At 37.7% G+C, this 25714-nt stretch overlaps 1 protein-coding gene across 1 annotated transcript in view; it reads right to left on the bottom strand.

The window, feature by feature from the left end:
• The window catches only part of OTOG (otogelin), a 92900-nt gene that overhangs the window by 19180 nt on the left and 48006 nt on the right, over positions 1 to 25714 (bottom strand). Inside the window, exons 27-40 of the mRNA XM_086895340.1 lie at positions 25523 to 25669; positions 24811 to 24930; positions 23842 to 23958; positions 22840 to 22996; positions 21847 to 21873; positions 19263 to 19430; positions 16897 to 17175; positions 9665 to 9782; positions 8909 to 8988; positions 4768 to 8519; positions 3960 to 4128; positions 2903 to 3039; positions 1644 to 1733; positions 1091 to 1274 (exon numbers count right to left, since the gene is read on the bottom strand). Of these exons, the coding sequence (XP_086751466.1) occupies positions 1091 to 1274; positions 1644 to 1733; positions 2903 to 3039; positions 3960 to 4128; positions 4768 to 8519; positions 8909 to 8988; positions 9665 to 9782; positions 16897 to 17175; positions 19263 to 19430; positions 21847 to 21873; positions 22840 to 22996; positions 23842 to 23958; positions 24811 to 24930; positions 25523 to 25669 (5545 nt within the window). The remainder of the gene's footprint in view (positions 1 to 1090; positions 1275 to 1643; positions 1734 to 2902; positions 3040 to 3959; positions 4129 to 4767; positions 8520 to 8908; positions 8989 to 9664; positions 9783 to 16896; positions 17176 to 19262; positions 19431 to 21846; positions 21874 to 22839; positions 22997 to 23841; positions 23959 to 24810; positions 24931 to 25522; positions 25670 to 25714) is intronic.

Genomic DNA, 25714 nt, shown 5'->3' with positions numbered 1-25714 from the left:
CCTGAAGAAGTTGTACTTACAACACCATCCACAGAAGTGTGTTGTCATTTAGTCAAAATGCCTTGCAAACCAGGAATGTAATGTTCCAAATCCTCCCTACCACAGTAATCAAACAGGTAAAGGCAAAAGAGATTCACTGCATAACTTGAATCAGTCTTATTATAAATATCCACTGCCCTTATTGTCTTGTTTCTGTTTGATTCAATTACAATAACAATTAGCCAAACAGAGTAAGAACAATACTGAAAACTAAGAAAGTAGGACAAATAAGAGATAACAATCAAATTTCAAAATGGTGTAAATTCAAACTCTCTTTGTGAGAAGCACAGATCTGTCAGCAGGACTGGAAACTGGACTGAGCTATTCCTGGTATTTGATACTGAGCTACAGGCATTTGCCCTTTCTGAAACTGGAAAGTTATCCACTGTAATTATATGATCTCCTTAATCCTGATTTCCAGCTCCAATTTACAGCATAAATTTACAGACGCAGCTACCACAGTGGGGATTTACATCAGCAAGTACATGCTTACAAAAGCTGTAACACCACCAGCTTACTCAAGGCTGTACTTTTTAGAAAAAAAGAAAGCAGGGGAAACTATTGAACAGGCCTAACAGAGTGCAATATTACTAAGAAATTCCCTCAAAATATTTTCTCAAACAGTTAAACTAAGATTAGTTCTCTAAAGTTACATTTCCTGGGAATTCTGACCTTTAGAAACTGAAAATAGCATGTACTACTTCTTCTCAGAGGGATATCAAACACTAAATCTGTAAATGACCATATTTTAAATTATGGATTTAGACCTGTCTTACTTATTTGGGTTTGATAACTGCAATCATGCCTGTGGTTCAAACAGCTTACAGATAGAAGCAACACTGAGAAAAGAGTGATGACATGAATAAATACCAAATATAATTTCAACAATAAGCAAAATCAGTAATAGATTAATTTTAATAGCATTTTAAAATTTGAAGTGATCTGCAATAATGTTTTGGGACAGACCCTGCAATAAACAATTTATATAATTAGGAAAATGTGTCTCCCTAGCATCTGAAAGCCTTTATTTCTTGCACTACTGTATACTTACCACATAGTCCCAAAGCTCCTGGTTCTCTGGTACTATTCAACTCAATAATCATTACACCTGTGTTGTGAAACCACTGAATTCTGATTTTTGTTGGGGTCTCAATCGCATACTTGAAACCTGAATCTTCAACTTTGTATCCATATTTTCTAACAGTAGGCCAAGCAGATCTTGAGTTTACTGTTATCTAAAAGACACACAGAAGAGAGGTTAATTGTCAGGTAGAAAAACTAAGGCCAGATTTTTTGGCAGCTTAGGAATCTAAATCATAAGTCATTTCAGAAGCAGTCAGTCTTTCCTCCATAAAGATAATACAGATACCAAAGGTACTAACAATTCATGTGCCTTGCTCTGAGATTTACCTTGTTAATCTCCCTTGGATTGGAGTTTGGCTCTTTGAATTTACCAGGAGAAATTGACTTAATTACAAAATTGGAACAATGAATCACATAACCTATGGTGTCCTACTCTATTCCTCAGTATCCAACTAAGGAGGCAGCTGGCTGAAGAAATAAGGTGTCACCTAAAGGAAAATAAAACCCCTCAAAATACTTACTTTTCTGCTTAAACGATTAATAATAATTTGATTTGATACATAAGTTAGGTTCAACATTGCCAGGCACAAAGAAGTTGAACTTGAATTACTCTGTGGAGAAAGCAAAAATACATCACCTACAGCCATGATGTGCAAAATCTGAATACATTGGCTGGTTTTAGGTACTGGGACTTTAAGTATGTTTTGGTGTTATACTATTAAAAGAGGAAAACCATTGCTGATTACAGTTTCAAGTCAAGACTACAGAGTTTATCTGGATAAACAAACAAAATACTATGACCTCATTGTTTACAACAACTATGCTATATCATACAATCTTGGAATTAAAAGAGTAATATAGGTTTTCAGGAGAAAAAATATGGTGGACTAGCTGTTTGGACAAAAAAATAAGAACTACGTATCTGAAGGTCAGCAAGAGTGAGACTGGGAATGACAAATCTGTATGATGTGTACAGCACAGAAGTAATGGATCAGGAATAAATGCGTACTTCCTGAGCTACATAAGGGTAAATAAAACAGAAAATATTGAATACAAGAAGAAAAAAAATCTGAAAGTCACAAACACATTGCCTTCATATCAGTCATACTGAGATTCTGAAATTAACTTCCATTACATGAAACCTGGGACCATTATTTGCAATGGACATAAAGACATCAAATTGCCTAGCTTTCACAGGAGAGGCTGGAGTTAAAAGGAATTTTGAAAAGGCTCACAGGAAATGATCTTTTCAGGACAAAACCCAACCCATACTACCCATTAGACAGGATCCCCATTAGGCATTCTTACTCCTGTGTCAGAAACTTGGAATGCACAGGGTGGTCCCATCCAGTCTGGCATTCCTACAGTCTTTTATGGCTCTGAAGATGGGTGTTTCCAGTCCAAGTTTGCCCATATGAACATAGATAAAAGTCCTGCATTGAAAGAGACTGGTGGTATACTGGTACAACTGTGGTGGTATTTGTTAAGACAGCACTCACAGAAGTGAATAATGATGTAAATCCACTTAATCTCTCACCACCTTGTCTGTATTACACATACCACAGGATAACATGGACCTACCTCTCATCTTCCAGCTATGTCTATACAGGTGTTTGATTGTAATACAGTTCATAAGTACTGTGAAATGCAAGCACAATTCATAGATATTGCACAGAAGTGAATAATAACCACAACATAAAGTATTATTATGCTCTTGCCTTTCAGATACATCTTATTAGCAGTACCAAACACCTTTTGTTAGCTGATAAATGTTAGTTACCATTCTACAGTCAAGGACATGGATGGTTATAGTTTCATCTGGAGTTTGACTAACAATGTAGGATGCTTCTTTGAATAAAGCCAAATGATTTCCATCATAGGTTACAATACTCAGATCAGAGAAAATGGTGCAACGACCTAAGGAAAAAAAAAGAAAATGTATTTTCTAACTCTAGAATTCCGGTAAATCTTACAAAATATGAAGACAAACCAATAAATTTTATAAGATGAACTAGCTTACCAAGAGGTTCATATATGCAGCACATATTTGATACTGGTGCATCTTTGTAAATGGACAGCAGAATAAAATCCTGCATATTTTCAGAGGGACAACCTACAGACCTTCGCAATCAGCTATTTCCTTACAGCTCTTGCCAACAAAGGTTTGAAATTTTTAGAAACCCCAAACTAAGAAAAACCATGAGTGACAGCAGATCATGCCAGATTCACAGTTCCCCTGTAGTCTTATTCCTCAGGTGAAAAGTTTCTTTTTACCTCAGTCTTATTGCTAAAGCTTTTGTGTTTCAGCGGGCTTGGAGTTCTACTCCAAGTCATTTCAAACTCTAAAGCCTAAGCAGAAGTTCCAATTGCTTATCTCTGCATACTTTATTTGCTATGGTGAAATTGAATTTTCTTAAAGGCTTGGACATTTTCTGCCCAATTCTAGGTAATTGATGGGAGTGAGTATAATACAGAGTTCCCAAACTGCTAACAGAAGAAGTTAACAGTCTAGGGAATCATTTCATCCTGAAGTAGTTAAAAAAGGAACCAAAATATCTGTATTGATTAGGTATCCCCTGATTAGAGAGATGACAAGATGCATCTAAGTCAGACCTAAGCACTGCAGATACCTAATGCTGAGTATGTTATAGGAGCATTTTTGTTTTATTTCCCTGGATATATAAAACCACAATTATAAATTTCCTTAGAGAATGAGTAACCCAAAAAATGTGCATCTTCTATGCTATGTTATAGAAGTATCAGTTCTTATGCTTCCTACACATGCATTAAATTGTTACCTGAATGCACTTCAAAACTGCTGCAGAACTAAAACTTACATGCACATTCCCACTTTGGGCAGCATTTGTCGCCATTTGTTTGAGTAGCAAATCCTAAAACTCCACAGCTGGGCTGAGTAGCATTATATGGGCAGTTCTGTGACTTATTAACCTGGATCAGTTGTCCATCCAAACAAATGTGTTTTATGCACTCACTCTCTATGATTGGCTAAGGGAGATTCAACAAAAGACAGTGGTTACCATTCATACAAAGTTGGTATCACAATACTGCATAGTTTTTGCTGAAAAAGGGGTTTACATCCTTCAGGCACAGAATACTTATTGATCCCCATGATACCGATGGAAGCTACAAGCAAAGAGCACCTTTGTAAACCTGACCATTCTGACCACAGATTAACACTCTTGTCCTATAGTAAAGATGAGAGTAGCACTGAATTTATAACTATACAATGAAAAAAGCTGGGAAGGGAAAATTTGGAACGAAACAAGCAAGAATAATAATAGGGGTGTCTGGAAAGATGTGCTTTAAGGAGAACAACATGACAAAACACTGACACTGGACAATATGAAACACCATATTTTGCCAAGAAACCCATTCTTTTAACAGTCACACTCAGAAAACCGAGGCCTAAAATCCAGTGTAGCATAACATTTGGAAAAAAGATTATATGCATACTGAAGTCCTCCAAGGTTTCAGATGGATAACACAATCGGGCTCCCTTATTCGATACAGATACTTTAAATCCTAAAGATCAAGGCATGGCTCACAATCTAATTTTTTAATCAGTGCGTAAAAGTAACTAAGGCATAATCCAAAGCAGGCAGGTAATTATTTATATCTACTCACTGTACAAGTTTGAAGAGTTGCTGTTTCTCGAGACAACATAAAAGGTGATGCTGCAGCTCCTGCCATGGATTCAGCTACTGCCAGTCCATCAGAAAATGCAGCAGTAAAGCCATGAAGTGGTTTGGTAGATAAAGAAGTAAATGAGGAAACTGATGGAGCCACAGTGTCATTTGGACGATCAGATATCATTAGCAGTGAACTCACAGAAGGTGTTTGTACCTCAGATGTTATTTCAAATTTTGCAGTTTGATTAGTACTGACAGATGATGGAGGTATAGAAGAAAGTGGTTTTGATTCAGCAGGTGAATATACAGTGGGCAGAAGTGAAGCTGTGTTTGTGAAATAAGGAGGGTAAAATGTCTGAGGTGTAACAGTAACACCCTGAGTAAGGACAGATTGGAATCCTGTTGCGAATTCTGACTCTTCAGACTTTACTGTGTCCAGGGGCATGGCTCCTTTTGCTTCTGAAGTAACAGAAAGAGAGCTGGAGATGGGCTCTGTGACTACTGCTGCTGCTTTCTCTGGAGCTGCTGACGCAATACTGACGTTTTTCCCAGCACTGCTCATCGCTGGAGAGGCTGCAGCTGCAACTGATGGATGGTCCCCAGTCGACAAGGCTGTCCTTGATAGGATCATGGAACTGTAGGTGGTGGCTGAAGGCATGACCTGCTTAGGCGACACCACAGTTTTCTCTGTACCACTTCTCCTTTGTGTGGATCCCAATGCAACAGGAATTTCTGTCCTTCCTGGTAGCAAAACCATTGGAGAGGTTGACTCGGAGTCTGGTGAAGGTGATGCTTCAAGTGTTTGTCTTGAATCAAGGGATTTAGTAAATGAGCCCTGATGTGTGAATTTTAGATCTGTAGCTGCCTTTTGCGTGGAAAACAAAGGAGACGGTTCTTTTGTAATTGTAGTTAAAGAGGAAGTGGCAAGCAGTTCTGGTGAGAAAGGGGGAAATTTGCTGCCAAAAATCAAGTCAGCTGTTGTTCTAGCTGGGACTGTAGGCTGCAAAACAGAAGTTCTTGATACAAGTGTCTGTGTGACTGAATCAGTTAAATGCAAGTATTTTTGAGTTGGTAACATAATTTTTGTAGGACCTACCAAGGTAGGTAACATACTTGAATGAATGCCTTCAGGTAGTGAGGTCTTTAAGGGGTAAAAGGAAGTCAATTCTACTGTAGATTCAGCTGTGCTAAAGACAGGTTGTGGCTGACCAGGGGATTTGGTTAGAGATTCTGCAGGATGCTGGTGAACTTGGCTTGTCAATGAAGGTTCAGAGGCCTGACGACCAAGTTCTGTAGTCTTCTGAGTAGAAGAAGATGGTATAACAGTGGTCCTTGTGGCCTGTACTGAAAGTTTAGCTCCTGAAGATGTCTGCAAGGAGAAGGGGCCTGCTGAAGATAGAGGCAGGGATGGCTGAGCTCCAGCTGCTGGAAGTTTCACTGCTTCTGTTAGGCTTTGCACTGCAGGTTTTAATGCTGTAGAAACCATTTTAGTTTCTACTGAATATTTTGGTGCGGTTGTTAGCTCTGGTACCAGTTGCGTTAAAGAAGGTGAAGAAACTAATTTATCTCCTAGATACAGAGAGGTGGAGAAAGCATAAGAAGACTTTGTTACTGGAAGTGCAACAGAAGGGGACAGAGAGGACTTTTCTTTGCCCGACATTATTTTTTTGGTTGTTATGAACTGACTGCTGAATTCAGAGGCTGGGGAGAATGTGGCATCAGTGATATTCACTAGTGATTTTTCATCTTGTACTGTTGTTATTGAACTTGAATGTTCTAATATATTAGATAAAATAGAGAAAGTTGGGACTGGAGAGGTCTTTTCTGTTGTTAACATAGATTTTGATACAGTTGTTCTTGGGTATAAAGCGGTCATTCCAGGGGTTGTATGCATGGGACTGGGGGTTGTCAGTGATGCTTCTTTTCCATCTGTGGGTAGGGAAGAAAGAGAAATGTTTAAAGAGATTAGAGAACTCGATGGTGAAAAAGTCAAAGCAGATTGCTTTCCAGTAGAGATGGTAGTAATACTTTCTACTTGTGATTTATCAGGCTGTGTTGACAGCAATGTGGTTTCAGTCACACTAAGGAGAGAATGTGGAGATCCAGTGATGGATGTTCTTTGAGGTGATTCTCTTTCTGTAGCTACAAAAGGAGCTGTGGTGCCTTCTTTGGTTTTCATTGTGGTTGTGGCAACACTACCTGAATATGCTGGAGTGCTTGTCTTCACTGTACTTGAAACCAGAGCTGACTTGTATTCAGTAGATATTTTTCCAGAAAACAAAGTTGATTTTGTTTCTAATTCAAGAGGGGATGTTATTTTGGACGTTACCTTATCAGACAAAGGTGTCACACTGATAGTCTCAGCCATGACAGGATATTTAGTGTATGATGTAGTCAGGAAGTCGGTTGTGTTTAGAACTGTGTGTAAGGGATATCCTGCAGTTGAAACAGTTTTAAATGTTTTTTTTAGTTCACCTGAAGCTGGAGAAGCAGGAGTATGAGCAGACACTGCAGGTCTCTTTGTAGAAAGAATGAAGGATTTTTCAGTACTAGAACTAGGATGTGGTGAATAGGGAGGGAAATAGGAACTTGACGTATGCTCCACATGAGGTGTTATTTTTGGGATTTCCTCTTTATGAGTTGTAAATGATAAAGTTGTTTCTGACGATCTCTCTTGGGTTTGTAGAGTTGCCATCTTTGGACCTAGAGTCGTAGTGAAAAGAACCTCTGGAGCACCAGTCAGGTGTTGAACCATTCCAAGAGGAGGTTCTGTAGTTGTCTTTCCTAATGAAATAGGTGGCATGGATGTTGGTGAAAATGTAGTCTTCACAGTCTGTTTGGTTAAAACAGCTGCTGCTTCTGTTGTTGCTGAAGATGCTGGCTTTAACAAAGATGAAGTAGTGAGTATAGGAGAAAATGATGTCACTGTAACATTAGCTACTGCAGTGAAAAACTGTTCTACACTTATTTTTGTCCCTTCTGAAGTTCCTGTTAGGTTTACTGGTGGTGTATATGAAGGCACATCCAGAGGTGATGTAGAAAATTCTGGCACATATACAGTAGTTTTTTCTGTTACTGACTCAGATGAACTGGGAGTAAACCTTGTAAGTCCTTCTGGTTTTACTTGTGCTTCTTTTGTGGGAAGTGTTCTTGTGGCCATTTCCAGCAACTCCATTACTTTAGTTTTAACTGGCATTTCTGTTGTTCTAAGTACAAGTGGTGTCCCAGTAAAAACAGAAGTAGCAATTGGTTTGCTCTCTGATTCTGTTCTTGTAGTCAGTGCATGTGTAGCAGTTGCTGTCTGAGGTTCTGTAGCCCTCAGCAGCTTAGTGGGGCCACTACTGATCAGCTGTACCCTTGTGGAAGTTTCTGAACTGACAGTAGATGGAAACAAAGGAGAAACATCAACAGAAGCAGACAAGCTTACATTAGATTCTGTTGTCCCAGTCATTGCTGTAGTGCTTCTCCCAGATGTCACTTCTGTTGACTGCAAAGAAATACTTGGCAATGAAGTTATGGCTGGAACTGTTTCATTTGATGCAACAGCCAAAAATTCTGGTTTCCCTGTAGTTGAAGTGAGTTGCAATTTTGTAGCAAGTGTTGTTTCTGTGTCCTTTGCTTCAGGTACAGGAAATGAAGTTACCTGTCCACTGATAATTGCCAAACTTGCACTTGGTGTTAAAAGTGGAACTGCTGGGGTCTGAATGCTAAGAAGCAAAGGTGGACTGTCATCTGCAGGTTCAATGCCTGAAATCAAACAAAAGAAAACAGCCTGAAATTCATGAATAGTTATAGTGATGGAGCCAGCAGACTGATCTTTTCAATTGCCTTTGAACTTCTAAAACTCATAGACAAATTAAAAAATAAATTTGTTAAATCATTTGCTTGATGTATAATGTTGCTGAAATGTTTTATAAAGAAAGGACATAAAGAACATCTTTCTTAGTTTAAAATCTGTCTCATATTTGAGGAATTAAATTGTTTTAACTAAAATGTATGTTTAGTGAGCTCAAGGTTCACATTACTAAGGTCACAAATGTAGGCATTGATACTGAAATTATGACTAAAGAACTAATTAATTAAGCTAAGTCTAATATATGAGATATATATATATATATAAAAGTTTTCAGACATACAGTCTTCAAAATACACGCATCTTTGAGTGATTTCATCCAGCAACATGTTGAGAGGACAGGCAGGGATGCATCCTTCCACTCTAAAATAAAAACAGTTAGTATTAATTGGCTGAATATTATCTTCTGGATCGAGAATTCAGCTTCAGGAAGAAAAATCGATATATAAGGTATGTTTAAGCAGACATTCTGGTTCGCCTCAGTGTACTCCTTCAAAATGCCATTGAATGACTTCTATTCCCACTCGGATCTAAGAGAAAGCATGGACTTTGTGACACTCAGCTTTTGAAATGAAGTCACAGGTTCAAGAGTGAAAACTATTGCTGTAAGAAACACCCAACATTTTTACATGTCAAAATCTGAGTGTCAGTTTTACCAGATTTAGCACAGATTCCACTTTGCAGGAAAAAGCAAGGCCAGATATAGCTGTTGCAATGACATAATGGAAAAGCAAGGGCACAACTGTTTGAAACAAAGTTGTGATAACCTCTCTTTATTAATACTCTATAATACTCCCAAAATTAAAGTTATAAATATAGCAGTTATTTCAGAACCTGACAGTACACTAAAGGCTGAAATGTCATGTTAATGTGGCTGCAGCAGCAGGTTTTATTCCATTTCTTTCCTCTTTCACTTACCTCCTTACCCAAACCACAGTCCTGATACATTACGTGTACATTTGGGCCCTTGTATTCCTACTATCCTGCTTAAGTGTCTCACCTAAATTACACACTTTTCCATAAAAATACAGACACTTACTTTGGTACTGTCTGACAGTTTTTTCCCAAAGGGTCCCTGCATGTCTTGAAACAAGGGCTTGTGCAGGCATCGTAACGCCACTCACACGTAGAACGGGACAGAAGCTTAAATTTGACATCTGAAAAACAACAAAGATCTGCTATTTCTTACATTTCTTGAAACCCATGCAACACATACTACTAAGAGGCATGCCTTACATTCACTGTAGCATCAACACACAGTGTTTATTGAAAGCCTTTCAAGTCACAGAATAGCAACACAAATTCAAACGCACTCCAGCCCTCCCCTGTCTCCACGCAGAGCAGTTTCCTGCACAATGCTGGATTAGCCCAGTGGTTCTTCCAACACCTGCAAGATCTACATGATATGTCTGGATTTCAGTCCTGCACTGTGACAGCCCAGCCCAGCTCTTCTAGAAGCAGGCAGGAGGGCAGTGACATTTCCTGTTCAATTATGCTTGCTGAAGACACCCATCATCATATCTGAATCCTCTCTAAACTGGTCAACCTGAGCTCAGAGCAATGTTGTGCAGAGCCTATAAAGATTAACTGCTCTTAAACGATGTTTACATTAAACACCAGAAGGAAAATGCTAACTACTTAAAAATAATTTCAATTTTTAATTTTTTTAAAGTTTTTTTAAAGTTTTCCTGATATTTGCTTGACTGAGGTACGAGGAGTAGCTCCTCTACATCTTCCTGAAGACAGTCAAGTTTTCCATGAAGGTACTGAGAATTTTTTTTCTGCCGTTTAGGGCATCTGTACTTACAAGTAATTATCTCTGTCATAATTAAACATTAATGACTTCACTTAAAATACAAATAATTCTCTTAAACATAGAAATCAAACTCAGACAAAAGGGTGTGTATGTTGCCATCTAGTGTTACCCCTTTCACATTTCATTTTATCCAGGAATGTAATCTGTTACTGCTTTAAAAAATGCAATTCTTATGACAGTAAAATATGCATTTATTATGTTCTTATAAGAAATTAAGTACAGGTAACTGAATTTTTCTGTGACCCCTTCTAGTGACACCATAAGCTACATAAATCTAATGGAGGAAGGGATTTTTTTCCATACATTTTGGTGACTGATGTATGAGGTTTTATATGCATGGATTGGTTGAGCAGTAAGGTTTAAGGACCAAAGAAAATACATAGCAGAAATACAAGGTTTAAGGATAAAAAGAAGACATATGGCAACAAGACAAAGCATATCAGAGACCTGTTGGCACAGGCAATCACCAAAAACAGCAGTAACAGTAAATAAATCCAAGCTGAATCTAGAAAATCTCATTCATTAGACTACCCTAGATTAAGTATGAAGACAAATCCATAGCTTTTAGCTCCAGCCACAGAACTCACCTTTAATCATAGAGTAATTTTCAAACACAATAACAGTACAAGCTTGCAGAAGACAGTCTGTAACCTGATGAAGAATGATAGTTTCTCAATTTAGCAGAATGGTGGTCATGAATTAACACTTCCAAGTGTTGGGATTAATGTACCATCTCCCATTCCCCTAATGAACCTAGACTTTCATGAAATGACAGACACATTTTCCTCAAGCTTTCCTACAGACTAAGATCATGGAGTTTGGTGGTGTTGCATGCCTTGGCAGGATTTAGGGTGAATCTCCATGTAAATGCATAGCATTTGTTGTGTGTGTCATAAATGCAGCTCTCAGTCAAGAATGAAGTCATGCTTGCTTGCAAATTTTGTCTCTACTGCTACAAAAAGAACTACGGATAACAGAAGAATTTGTGAACCTGGTCATAAAAAAATTGCTTCCAATGAGGTGTAGAACCAATGGATATTTAATTTTCCAGTCAAGGGATTTTAGAGAATTGAGTATGCCTGGCCAAGCTGTACCAGTGCTTTTAGTGTGCAAACTACACTAAAGAGCACATCAAATCACTACAGCAAGAGTTGAGTATTTGTATGAATTGGTTTCCTTTTTCTCAGAAAGTTTCCAGGATGCCTCTGTAAACCCATAAGGTATATATAAACCTGTGCTTTGTTATGAATTGTGGGAAAATTCTTTAGAATATTAAAAAAACATCAATTCAGTAATTCATCACATTTAAAGTTTTCACTATTGTCAGCCTAAGTTCTGGAATGCCTCAGCATCCCAAGGATCAATCCACTGTAAAACAAGACAAAAAACAGCACAAAAACACCTGCTCTGCACTGGTGCAGCCTCACCTCAAGTTCTTTGTGCAGTTCTGGTCACCACATTATAAAAAAGGACATTCAGCTGTTAGAGAGCACCCAAAGGAGCAATGAAGATGGTGAAAGGCCTTGAGGGGAAGCCACATGAGGCTGAGGTCACTTGGTCTGTTCAGCTACCTCCACCACATGCTTCCCATTTTTTTAATACTTAAATTCACCCTCCAGCAACCAGTAACATGAGCTTACAGTAGCCTGTGCAACAGCAGAGTTCCCTCACCACAAAACAATGATACACAGTTTACAGACAATGAATCAAGCTTCTGGTTCCAGGCATGTGTTCCTCAAAAGGACTCCTCATGGCATTTGGAATGACCATGTGCCTCCTTGTCAAGTCTACCAGCATTTGTCTCCTGTTTGGTGACACAGCAAATCCTTTCCAAAATGGTGACTTATGTCCTGGGTGACAGTGGCTCCAGCTGATGTGCCAGCTGAGCCCACAGTTCTCTCACCAACTGGGACTGAGCACATCAACACACTACAATTCAGCAGAAACCCCTTGTAGGAGCACAGGTAATACACTGCCAAAGACAATATATTAAGAGATATTTCCCACCTCCAATGTGTTACACTTCCTTGAACATCAAAGAAGCATTTTCTTCCCTGCAATTTTTTATTTTTTTCTTCATGGTTTTCAAAAATGAAACTAGGATAACAACAGTGGTTGGTACCATTTAATGAAGATTTTTACTATTTTATCACTGACAGACCACGAGGTTTTGCTGAGCCACCTTTCTTAGTAACTTGTCCACTTCTTTTTGACAATTCCTAATGTTCACAAGTTCACCTGACCTTAATTTTCTATGCTGACTTTTATGTCATTTGCTGTTATTAGAATCTCTGTAATATGAATCATTCCAAGTTATGCTCAAAAAAAAAAAATGGCTGTTTACTTAAAAACAAACCCTAAAATTTGAAATGTTCCAGTGTTAATAAAAGGTTGTATTTAAAATAAAGATCTAAAATAAAATTTTAAAAAGTATTTGGATTTTCATTCTTACCTGATGGTTTTTTGTGGGGTTTTTTTTAAAATAAAAATCTAATAGTCACAAATACTGCTTTAGAATTAGTTCTATTTATAATGGAGGCAAAACTCTGCTTGGTAACTTAGATTGCGCCTGTCTCCTCAGTTACAAGTTTAGAAACATGAAATCCTATCTACCCACTTAACACACAAACTAGTAACAAACCCTGCTCATGACTTCTAAGTTTCTGCCATGAGTAATGTAAGCAAATATCACTGGAAAAATTAAACTTTGTGCCCAGCCAAAACATCACTGGAAGCAAAGTGTAATTACCTACCTCTCATCTACTTACGGTTCAGTTTACTATTACAATGTTAACACAACTCTTTAATCTCCTCCTATTTATTCAGCCAAAAATTGTAGATGAAACGTTTGCGTTTGTAGCATAAAAAGGAAAGATGTTATTGTACAGTAACCTCAGTCTGATTGTAGGAGCTACCAAGCAGATGCATTCAGTGGCACACATGGGATTTGAGGGTACAGCAGCAGTTGCTCAGCATTTTCCAGCCCCAGGGCCCATGTCATGATCTTTCAGGCCAGCAAAGCACATGAGCTCAAATTCAACTCAACAGCAACTCATTATGAGTGAATCAGGACACTCCAGAAAATTAATTCTACTGATGGAAATGGATTAGAGTAAATTGATGTTAAAATAGTCTATAGTATCATGTGCAAAACTGACTTATGGTAAAAAGATGGTTTTGTAAAAAACTTTTTCATAAAAATGAATTTAATTTGCAGTTTTGCACCATGTTTCTGAATGTGATTCAGTTAATTAAAATGCCAAGATTAAAAAGAAATGAAAGTGCTCTGTATCACACTTAGAAATTGAAAAATACCTCTATGCAGTGTGCCTGTACTTAGTGCATCTTGATATTTTAGTTTTAGCTAAAAATTCTCTCTAACACAGGTCTTGTATTTACAGCAAGTTAGCTATTACAACACATAACTAGCATTATTAAATACTTTGTTGTAGGATTTATAGAGGGCAAGTCACATTTCATAACATACATAAAAATAACTCAGTGGTCCTAAATGGGTGACAATTATATGAATGATAAAAGGTAACTAGTTTGAGCAAATTAGTTTTAAAAAGGGTAAGAAAACAGCAGCTATATCCATCAATTCCCTAACAAACATTGATTTCCCAGCAACCTCAAAAGGGAATTGATTGCTCTTACCAGACACCTTTGTGCTTATCCATCTAGTAAGAGTCTTTCTTTTGACTGAATGCATACCAATTCATTTGCCAGTAAAAAAAAATCCTGAATGGAATACAAAAACATATTTTCTTGTGAATAAGTACACACTACATCTCAAAATTCAGTCTTCTACTCAATTTCCTCAAATGTTTCTAGGAACGGGACAGCAGAAAAAGCAAAGTATAATGAAAATAACCCAATTTTAAAGCTGAAGTGACTTCTCATGGCAAATACTTCACAGCCTTGGTGTATCCCAATGTGACAATATTTATTGAGGTGAAACTGGAAAAAGTGACCCATCAGCTGACTTTTAAACAGATATGTGTCTACTGCTGTGGTGATCAGGTCGCATAAAATTCTTCCTTTTGAATGTGCGTCACAGAGCATGAAGAAGTCTCATGAGGAACTTTCTGGCCAAGGGGATTTACTGGGCCTATTATTCTGCTCCTGATATTTATCCTCTGATTCCGCAGGAATAGCTGTTCCCGGTTCAAGAGTTTCTGATCTAATATGCAAAGCATTTACAATAGTCAGCAGGAAACCCAATACTCTTTTGCCTGCGCACTCTGGAGCTGGTGTAACTTTTCCATTAACTTAAACAAATGCTGCTGTATTTTTAGACCATGTAATTACCCTACATCAGCAGGCTGGCCCTTGTGAAAGTACACTGGAGAAAGATTGGAGCCCGATGCTCCTCTGCTTATAAAAGTCTGAAACCCAAGCCCTCGGATGTGGTGATTAATGAAATACCTCTTGATCATTTGATCCGATCTCGCTTGCTGAGGTAAATTGTTTTAGTTTTCCACTGGCATAAATAGGATTTCTGGTATAATGACTGGAGGGTAAAGACTTCGCACTTGAAAAGACATACCATTCTGTGTTAATGGACGACCACTGAGAATTGGAACATGCTTTAAACTTCTTCATTCCTTCCTCAAAGATAAAAGACTGAAATTTTTGGTATGTCCCAAAAAAAGTTCCTTGCTTGAAATGCTGTACGAACCTCCTGATAGTCACATTAGCCCTCTAATTCTGCTGTTCAAAAACCTCAACAGCTCTGTGATTACAAGCATTTGTCAAGAGGCAACAGGCATTTGGCAATGACAAAATCTGTCATTTTTCTGAAGTTGGAGTGTGCCAGTCAACAGCTGCATTAGGCTGTCAGCGTAATGTACTGCAAAACATCGGCAGATTCACAATGACACCATTAACACTTTAATTCGGTGTTTTGATAACAAGAAGCTCCACAAGGCATACAGTTGGCCTCTTCTGTCACAGAAATCAGAGGTTGCATCAGGTTTGTCTGTGTCACAATTCAACACGGTCACTGTAAAACATGGGCAGGCCATGCTTGATTTGATACAATATTTCATTTTCTTTCTTTGCTTGTAAAACACATTTCAGTTTCAGAGAACAGACAACTGATTTTCAAACATTGCCAGGAACACTTATTAAAATCTGCTAAATAAATATATATAAATAACTAATGCATTTAAAACTACAGTACATAAAGTTTTAGAACATAATCACTTGCAGTTATTTTGGATTTATATACACTACGCTTGGTTTAAGCAAGTAATTGCTGTCACTGAATTTCATAAATGAATATGTTTGCTGTATCTAATGTGTTAAGGCAAGTAAAAGCTAAAGCAAAGAGAAGTTACATGAATAATCTGCTTTGCTTTATTTTCTATGCCAATATTACTTCTCGCATGTTTTTCCTGACCTCCAAGACCATCTTCATTTCAGTCTATGGTTCCTCTGATTTAAGAATATGTGAAAACTGTAATTCTTAGTATTTCTTTTCCTTACTAATCTAAAAAAAACAAACAAAAAAGCCACAAAAACAACAAAACAGAAATAGCTTAACTGACTTTTTTTTATGTGTGTTTTTGTCATCAGCTCTTGGAGGAGCAACATCTGCAGCCAGCTCCTATGAAGGGATCCTCAGAGTGAATATCTTCTTCATTTCTGATCCTAATGTCCCAGTGGAATTATGGAACTGTTATGGGAATGTCAATCTCACAGGTAGGCAGAAACATCCTCACAGCAATCTGGTTTTTATTCAAAAGCTGTGTCTGTTCAAGGAACATTAGGGAAATGAACACCTGGATCCCCAAGAAGGGGTGAATACCTCCCCCCCACAAATAGATAACAAAACTAGCAGTTAACATCCCAACAGGCACAGCATCTCTGAGTAGGTAGTGGATAAAAGCCAAGGTGTTTTTCAGGAGAAAATGAGGTTTGAAAGCTGTAAGTTACAGGCCATGTCCTTAGCATTGGATGGCATTACTCCTGAGGAGTACAGAAGATTACAGAGAATTCACTGAAGAGAAATCTCTCTCTTGGCAGCAGGCAAAGGAGAAAAAATGTTGTCCACACACCTTAACTTTTAGAGATATTTTCTTTTCCCTTTCTGAATTCATTATTTATGAGTATGAATGCTCTACTCCTAAAGAATTTTCTTACCACCTCCTACAGCAAGCATTGTCCAGAAACTATACACTAGGATACACATTTCCAAACCCATTAGGTAAATAAAACAAAACTGTGTGTTAAGTTATTAAATGGCCTTTCACAAGAAAATAGGATCTCATCTTCACTACAATGCTCAGGGAAAGATATTTTGAGCCTGGATGACCTGGAGTTCCCACAGCTCCCAGTAAGGTAGAGGAGAAGTAAAGAGTCCCATCACCTCTGAAAATAACAGCACCATTTAGCCTGGATTTGCACAGGTAGAAAACTGCTGTTCGTAATATTCAAGTACCAATACCTACCTACAAGTTTAAAAAGAGTTGACAGTCTGAACTCCTCTGAATGATGGTACTTCAAAAGCTCAACTGAAGAGGCTGAAGTGTGGATGAAATATCCTGGTTTTGCAAATGACTCAAAGGAACTGTACCCTGAAAGCCACGTATTTTTGTGAATGACAAATGTAGATCTGTTGTGAAAATCTTCTGATTTTTTCCATTTAGAAACAACAAGGGTATTATTGGAGACCAGCTGAAGAAAATAATTTGGTCTCTCAGCTGTCTCAAATGAAATCAAGCTGGAATCTGAAAAAAAAAACAAAACAGAGGAAAGCACACAGAACTTATTTATTTGCTGATATGTGCATAATAAACCAAGTTCATTCGGATGTTCATCACTACTGATACTAGTAGCATGAGGAATGGAAATTGACTCTGGCCTTAGCAGTGAAAACAGCCTGAATCTTGTAAGAAAATGTATTAATTGCAGAGTGCTTGACTGTGATGGTTATTTAGTTTTCTAAATCCTCTATAGATTTCAACAGGAATACAAAGAGATTGAGACATTTGCCCACACGAGGATAAAGGAATATAGCCCTGCAGTCACACAGAACTTAATTTACAGTCTTTACTAAGCCATTTATTTAATAAAAACTTTAACTCCATCTAACTAGCTTTAAAAGTAACATTTGCCATCAGGAATTGATAGCTTAAAAGATCAGCCTTTCATTAAAAATAAATTAAAAACCTGTAGTTTGCATTCAGCTCTCTAGCTCTCCCTCTAAGAGCATTACAGGAAAGTCTTTTTTTTTCTGGCAAATGTTCCCTCACGATACCTTACCCTGCATTACTTCTGATATCAAGCAGCCTCTGTACAGCTAATTGCAGAGCATCAGATCTTGAGCCTACTACAGGCATCTGTTGCTCACAGAATTACTTCATTCTATTTTGCTGTAAACTCTGCTAGTCTCTTGAAAACAGCCATTAATCTACTGTAAAATCAACTAACTCTCCAGAACCGGGTAGCATTTCTTAAAAAAAAAAAGAAAAAAAAAAAAAAAAGCTTAGAAAACAAATGCTCTCTATTAAAAGGATACATTATCACATTCTGCTGTAACACTTCTGGAAGACCACCTTGTTTTCTGAGCATAAAAGCTTCAGATAATCTGAAAAACCTAGCAGTACTAATGAATGCCTTTTTATGAAGTGTCTGTAGCAAGTAGCCCTTTGATAAGTAACAAAGGACAGTCAGCATGATTTTTAGCACCTGCTATATAAACAATCAGTGCATTAATGCCCCAAACCTTCCATTATCCAGGAATTGCCTGAAATTGGTAAGATATGCATTTTGCTGAGGTACCAAAGAGTCAAGAATGTCCTACAATGATACATCATATTGATTGTACAAATTCCTCATGACCAAATGATGAAATGCCGTTTGCTCAAACTAGACCATAAGGCAAAATTCTATTTGCCAGGTTAAATTCTGATCAAGAGATTTTTATAGGGGAAGAGAACAGTAGGATTGACCTTCCCTTTCTAAACATAAATTGAACACAATGTACAAGTGCCTCAAAACTATGACTAATAAAATAAATCTGTCCCCAGCTATTCTGTTACATGAGCTCCTGTGTCAGTTCTACAGACAGCAGTATTAGTAATCAAATGCTTATCACTTTTTTAAGTGGCCCATATCCCTCCTTTGATTACACAAAGACAGCAACCTTCAGGCTGTCCTAAGAGCTCATCAGAGGACTCTGGTCAGTAAAGCCATGGATACCCAAGGGCTCAGTGGGCACTAAAGCTATGCATGCAGACAACTTCAGCATTTAATTAATGTCACAAATGCTGGATATACTCTGGTAGGCTTTTTGCACGTGTCTGAAGGTGTGTAACACACTTTTTAACTGATGAAGAAGGAAGTTTCCTTCAGGGGAAACTTAAATTGGGACCCAAAGGTGACAAATTTTCAGCACTCACCCTTACAGAGCTCAGTTAGTGCCAAAGGGCATCTCTGTGTGTGTGGGCAGACAATGAGTGATGGTGGCAGAGCGAGGGAAGGGGGGAGCACTTTTCCTGTAACCTTTCTCTCCCATTCTTTCCCATTTCCACCAAAAGGGTAAAGAGAGTAACACCCATGGAGTACTGGGCTGCAGTAGTAGTTTGGTGCTACTGAAGGCTGGGGTGTGGGGAGGCAGCTGCTTTTCAACCATTTACAAAGCTACAATCTATAACCCACCAAAGAAAATTTTGGCAGACATTTAAGCGCACGTTCAACTGACTGATACAGCAAAGATTTTTTTAATTTTTTTTTTTTAATCCAGGTCTATTCTTAAAGACAAGGGCAGAGCTTGCTCTGTCTTATTTAAGATGCTATGTTATTATGACTTTACCATGTGCTCTGGGTTTATAAAGTCCTGAAGTCAGCATAAAGCTCACTACATGCCCAGGGACAACATCATCTTCTTTCACGGGGAAAACAACACCATCCACCAATTTTGCTGCTATTACAAATTTTCCATCCAAATAGCTGACAAGTTTGTATGGACCTTTTCCCAGAGCTGTGGAGAAAAAAACAATTATTTTTCATGTCAAGTGTCACAAATGCTCTAACTCTAAACATTAGGGCAGAGCATGCGAAGAAAAACACATCTCACCACTCTGAAAATAAATCTAGGTGCCATGCAGTAAACGTGAATGAAAGCAAAAAACTTTTTTTAGAAAATGCATGTTCTGAAAACGATCAAGAATACCTCCTTTCAATTTTCAATTTTCATGATTAGCTTCTCCTTTTAGTCCCTCTCATATGCTTTGGTTTCATAATCACTTTATTGAAGTTAGCTGACCCCTCAGTTATTTGATTTAGGATCCTTCTAAACTATTTATTTGTATGGTTGAACTGATTATACTCTACTCACTACTCTTTAAAACCTATTTTATTAATGTCCAAAGCATGAGGCACATTGCAGAGAATAAAATTTTGTTGTCAACAAGCATCAAAAAACTCCTTGAACAGTGAAGATACAAACATAACCAGGTTAAAGTAAGACAGGAAGAAATCAGCATCATAAGCAAAGAATGGTCATATTTTATCTATAAGTAAAAAAAAAAGCCAAAAACATGCAGTTATTTTACAAACCTTAAAATGCCACACCTTCTCATTTAGATCAAATTTTACTGCAGAAAAATAGTTTAGAGTTTATTTTTAAATGTTCAATCTATTTTTGTTAAGTTCTCTGTTAAAATTAGGCATTTTCTGCTTCACCTCAGCAGTTCACCTCATTACATGTTCTAGCCACAAGCCAGGACATGGCAAGCATATAGCTGAGATAACTGCAGCTATCAGCTGGGGAGGCAATAGCACTGACTTTTAAAATAAGTTCCAACAGGTTAAAAGTTTAGACTGCAATTTGCAGCCTGCCTTCGTTCATTCTCTGGTTCTCCAAAACCTTAAAATTTATTAAGTTTTGAAATCCTAAGGATGCTGCATTAGAGGCAGAGCTTTAGATTCTAGGAGCATGCAAAAGGTAGCCAGTTAGGACACAGGTCCATGCCCACCTGAACATGTACAAAGATACCTGTTTACCTTCAGTGCAGGGAGTTGGAAAAACATGTTTTAAATTCCTACTTAAAACATCCAGTGCTCTGGAAATATCCTTATATGTTTAAGTGTCCCACCTCAAGCCCATCCAACAGCTGAGGATTTCCCTTGGCCAAAGACAAAAGGCTTCTGTTTCTGGTAGGACTGTAACTATTTCACTCTGGATTCATCACAAAGTTACATAGAGAAAACCTTTTTCCGGTCAAAGACAATTTCTTAACCTTCCTTTCTCCAAAACTAAATAATTTGGGGTCATCCTACTCTAAGTTATGTAGACAAGAATATATTCAGCATGGAGATGGTTCAAACAAAATAAACAGAAAACTGAAAACCTTCAATCACTTCTTATATTCAACTATCATTTATTTAAATTAATTTAGATTCTTAAATGATTATTTAGATAAAATTCCCATGCATTAGTGATTTGACCCCTCTCAAAATTTTTTCAGGAGACAGTGTATGAGAAAAGGCAAATATCTTGGCCATATTTTTTGGGCCTGGCACAGTGCATACATCTGTCCTAATTTAAACCTGATCCCTTTCCCAGACCTTTCCAGGAGTGAGCCACTGCAATATCGATCAGAAGACCAAAATACTCCATGCCATGTGGACAGACAGGCTTCTCCATGAGCTTGATAGAAAGTCACAGCATAAATAGCAGGAGCTCTGACCCTTCCTCACACCAGGCTGGCTTGTGTGTCACATCTGACTGTACAGACACGGGCAGGGTAGTTTGGAAAGCGTCTGAATATGGATTCCAGGGCTAGCACAGCACTACAGCACCCAGTGCAGGTTCAAGGTATGGTGCAGCACCTTCCCCAAGGTTTGCACCTCTCACTGACAGCCACTCCACTGCAGCAGCACTGTTGGCTGCTGAGGAATTTGAGGCTAGGTCAGACAGACCTAAAAGGAGTGTTACTCCTTATCTGGGCACAAAAAGTTGTCATAGCTTAACAGCTACCTCCCTCTGGAGGCTGCACAGGAGCCTGTGAGTGAATTAACACCCCCCTGGGGTCTGTTCAGCTTTGAACTGCACTGTGCCTTATGCAAGTAGTGCCACTCATGCTTTTCAGCTGATATTCTATTAATTACTTAATGATTTAATTGTTTAATCAGCCTCCATCACTGCAAAGAAAATTAGTTAGACACATGTTCTTGGGAGAGGTCCAAGAATAAAAAGTATTATGAAATTAAAAGCAGTTGAAAAAGCAAAATAAAGCAGCAAAACAGAATTTTGGCTAGTTGAACAGCATAACATTCACAAATATTTTTATTAACACAATTGTTTTTACTCAAAGATTCTAAGACTTAAATAATAATAAAAAAATAAACCGCCAAGAGTCTATTGATATTTTGTAACTTCCTTTAGAACTTACCTTTGTTAAAATATTCACAATCATAAGCTAAAAAAAAGAAGAAAAAATGCGGTTACAGGAATTCTATAGAAAATAGATTTTTTTATTCTCCTTTACGATTAAGATGTGAGCCAAATGCTCATCCAAATCAGATCAGAGATGATACACAAATATTTATTAAAAAGTTACTGCCAAATATTTACTGTACTTTAGATAAAATACTAATTTTAACTACACAGATTCAAAGAAAGCATTGCTTCCCAGCTGGAAATACTAAGCTTACACACTAAGCTGTCTTTTTGTGACCTCTAGTGGTTACGACTGAGCTTCATGCTAAAACACAGCCTTTCCATCCAAAATTAAGAGTAACCCCCTCACTCAGTGGCCATTTTCCTGTGTGACCCTGACCAAGCTGCATACTCTCTCTGTGCTACTGCAAAGTTAGAAAAATGCTTGTTTCCTTCCATCCTTTGCATCTCCCCTTCTTTTATCACATCTTTGGGCAAATGACAGCCTCCTGTTAGGCATTTCCAGAAGGTGTCAGAGAAAAAAGCCTCAGATTTTTTTTGTAAACTCTTAGGATTGCTGGAGAGGAATTGTAAGGGAATGACTCTACCCTGCTTAAAACCTTACTTGTTTTTCTACAGGTCTTTATATTTCACACTTGCTCTGGGGGCTCTAATAATGGCATGTATGTTTACTAGATATTATTAAGAAGTAAAGTTCTCCTGAAGATGGAAATCATTGAGCTGTTACCCTAATACAGACTTCCCATAACTTCTCCTTTCACATCATAGAACGAGGAAGCAGAAAAATATCACTCACAAACAGAGAAAGCACATCATCCAGCTAGACCAGAATGAAATTGGAGTGAGAGACATCGACTCATCTTCCTGCCAGCGAGGCTTAGATTCAGTTCATGGCCCCAGGTAACCTGGGGCTGATTTTTGAGGTCTGGCTCCCATGAATGCAGGGCAGTGGCAGCCCCTGGCAATACTGGCTAAACAAACTTACGGCACACTCTGGGAGACCTCCAGTCCACGGCAACTCCGTGCTGGCAGCACTGATGGGCATAGGCTGAGACACTGGTGCAGAAACACTCACAGTCACCACCCTGGTTACAGCCACAAGTATCTGTCAAGCAGTTGGAGTAAAACCAGGTGACGTCAATCTGGAAATGAAAATATTCGCTGATCAAAAATGCTCCTACAGAACCTGCCAAAAACACAAATCTGTGGCTCTTTCAAAAGGCAATAATATCAAATTTGGAGATATTAAAGGTTTCACTCTCAATGCCCTGATTGACTGAAATTTCTCTGGAACATGAGAAAAAAAAATGTTCATTGGAACAAACCATAACACAAATAAATGGCCCATTAAGAACAGGCATGTTGAGATGTTGACATGGGCTTGTGTTTTGTATTGTTTTGTAAAGTTTAAGCCCTAATAAAATGTGAAAAACTCATTAAATAAAAGACTAAACTGATCACAAATCAGTAAAACTCAGAAATTTTAAGGAAGTCAAACACATAAAATGTAAGAAATCAAAGTAAATGGGAAGCTCTTCTTTACATGTGGGTAGTTCACATTCTCTTCATATTATCAGACAATTTCACACAAGAATTTGTCATTTTTCCTTACAGTATCTTCAAGTCTTGTCTTAAGTGATAAAATTTCAAAGAAAACTGTCAATGCCACTTTGCTTACTGAAATATTACACATTATAAACAGATTTACATTTGAATTTTCTAAGCATGAGTTCTTCCCATCTGACGCTGCCTCTTTAATACATTTATTTATATATGCCAGAGAAATGTGTGTGCCATGTAACACATTTCATGAAAAGCAAGCAATTGGTTATGCTTACACAAATAGCACTTGTAATTAAAAAGAAAATATCTGAAATTGGGTGTATTTTTGTCTTCATTAATTACAAAGTGCTTCGTGTTGAAGAGTATTGTTTCTCTCTGGTGCTGTGTTCACTTTCACTTGCTTACATAGAGGGCTACAACTCACCACTGGGTGGCAAGCTTCAAATGCTTCACTTAGCAGTATCCCACATTCCTTCTTGGCAAATGGCTCTCTGAGGGGGTTCAAGCTGCATGGATTTCGAATGTCAGAGCTGTCAACACACTAAACCGGGAAGCAAAATGAGGGTGAGAAATTTTTTTTTATGACCACCTTGTGCTTTGAACTTGCGAAGTTTGTTTGGTTTTTTGGGTTTTTTTTGCTTGTTAGTTTTTTAGGGAAATGCAAAAGGTGAAATAAATGCATCATTTATGAAACTAAAGCAGGACTAAGATATAGAATTAAAAGCTAATCTAATGAAGAAGAAAAGGGAAATTACACAATTTGAAGAAACATTTCACTGGCCTGAAAGCAGCAGAAAAACACACACATACTTACAGGTCTAAGAAGAGGTGCCAGAGAGGCCCAACCTGCAGTACTTACACCGGAACAGTCTCACAGAAAGATCACTCAGACAATGTGTGTTAGGAGTGTCAGAAATCACATATTTTTACCCTAACTACCGGGAAGGTACATTTCTGTGAACACCACTAGAAACATTACCTTAGAAAAAGTTATATTTCTAACTTTACAGCACACAAAATGTTTTTTCTTTCCATTGCTATGGCTGCACAGTTAAATGTTTCCCAGCTATGAAAAATCAGTTAAACTGTCAGCACACTCTAAAGTGAATTCAAAATTCTTCCATTATACAAAAAAAATACTACTTTACTGTTCAAATGTAATCAAAAACATTCAAAATAACACTACAGAAAAAAACCAAAAAAAAAAGAAAAAAGGTGATTATTTTAACAGATTATGACATCTTTAACAACCACTGACATTATCATTTGTATTGCTGCCTGACTGGTTCCAGGAATGAATTTCTGGTTTCATTTGAGATGAATTTTATGATATAACTGCAAAAAATCTACTAGCAAAATATACTAGCAAGCACATACTCTTTTTGCCATGTACCTCTACAGCTGTCCAGCTGTTTCCAAACTCTTGTGAGTTTGTTAATTCAAAATTATCTGGTGTCCTCAGTTCATTTACTGTCTTCAAATCAAAATTTCCACATAATCCAGTCAATTTTCCCTGAGAAAAAAATTATATACACACACATATATATACACATATATAAAAACGTATTTTCACAAGATTAAATATTATCAGTCATGATCATTTTCAAAACTTGCATCTTCAGCTGCTTAATTATAAATTTGTCACATTCTGATCCTTTCTCAGCTAAATTTCAGTCAAAAGAATTCAAACAAAGCTATGGAGGATATTCTCTTTTGGCAATGTCGCTATTATACCCTTTCAGTTATGCATCCCCAAGCCTTTAAAGAAGGAGATGATCTTTTTGGTCAGAGAAGGGAGCTGTTAGCCAGTTATGTGGGGTTTTTTTAAGCCTCAGCAAAGTAACATCTGCTTCAGTCACGTAAGGAATGAGTACTGAAGGAGAGCTTTGCCCCTAAGATATCTGTCTCTGGTGCTACTGAAGTTATACAGAAAAGAGTAACTAAAAATAAAGGTAAATGAGAATGAATATTTTCATTGACAAGGTAGCTGAATGCTTCTTTCAGTTATTTCTGACGGTCTATTCTCTGAAAAACTACATTTTATTTAGCAAGATTTACATAAATACCTCAAAGAAATGTCAGTAAGAGTGTTGATTTGCGCCTACCTGCCACTGATGACCCATCTGCACATGAACTGTTGTTCTCTGATCCCAAAGAATGGTGATATGTTCATCAGGAAAATGAACAACGGTGAAAAATCCAGCTTTCCATAACTGCATTTTTTGTAGGCCATCTATGTAACTAGATAAGCTCTGTTCAAAATAAAACAAGGGAGATTATAATGGAAATAATATCTT

Source organism: Cyanistes caeruleus, chromosome 6 (assembly GCF_971803275.1).
Source record: "Cyanistes caeruleus chromosome 6, bCyaCae1.hap1.1, whole genome shotgun sequence".
In the NCBI taxonomy this organism is placed as follows: Eukaryota; Metazoa; Chordata; class Aves; order Passeriformes; family Paridae; genus Cyanistes; species Cyanistes caeruleus.
The sequence above is the reverse complement of the archived record's forward strand: the minus strand, read 5'-3'. Positions and strand labels throughout refer to the sequence as shown.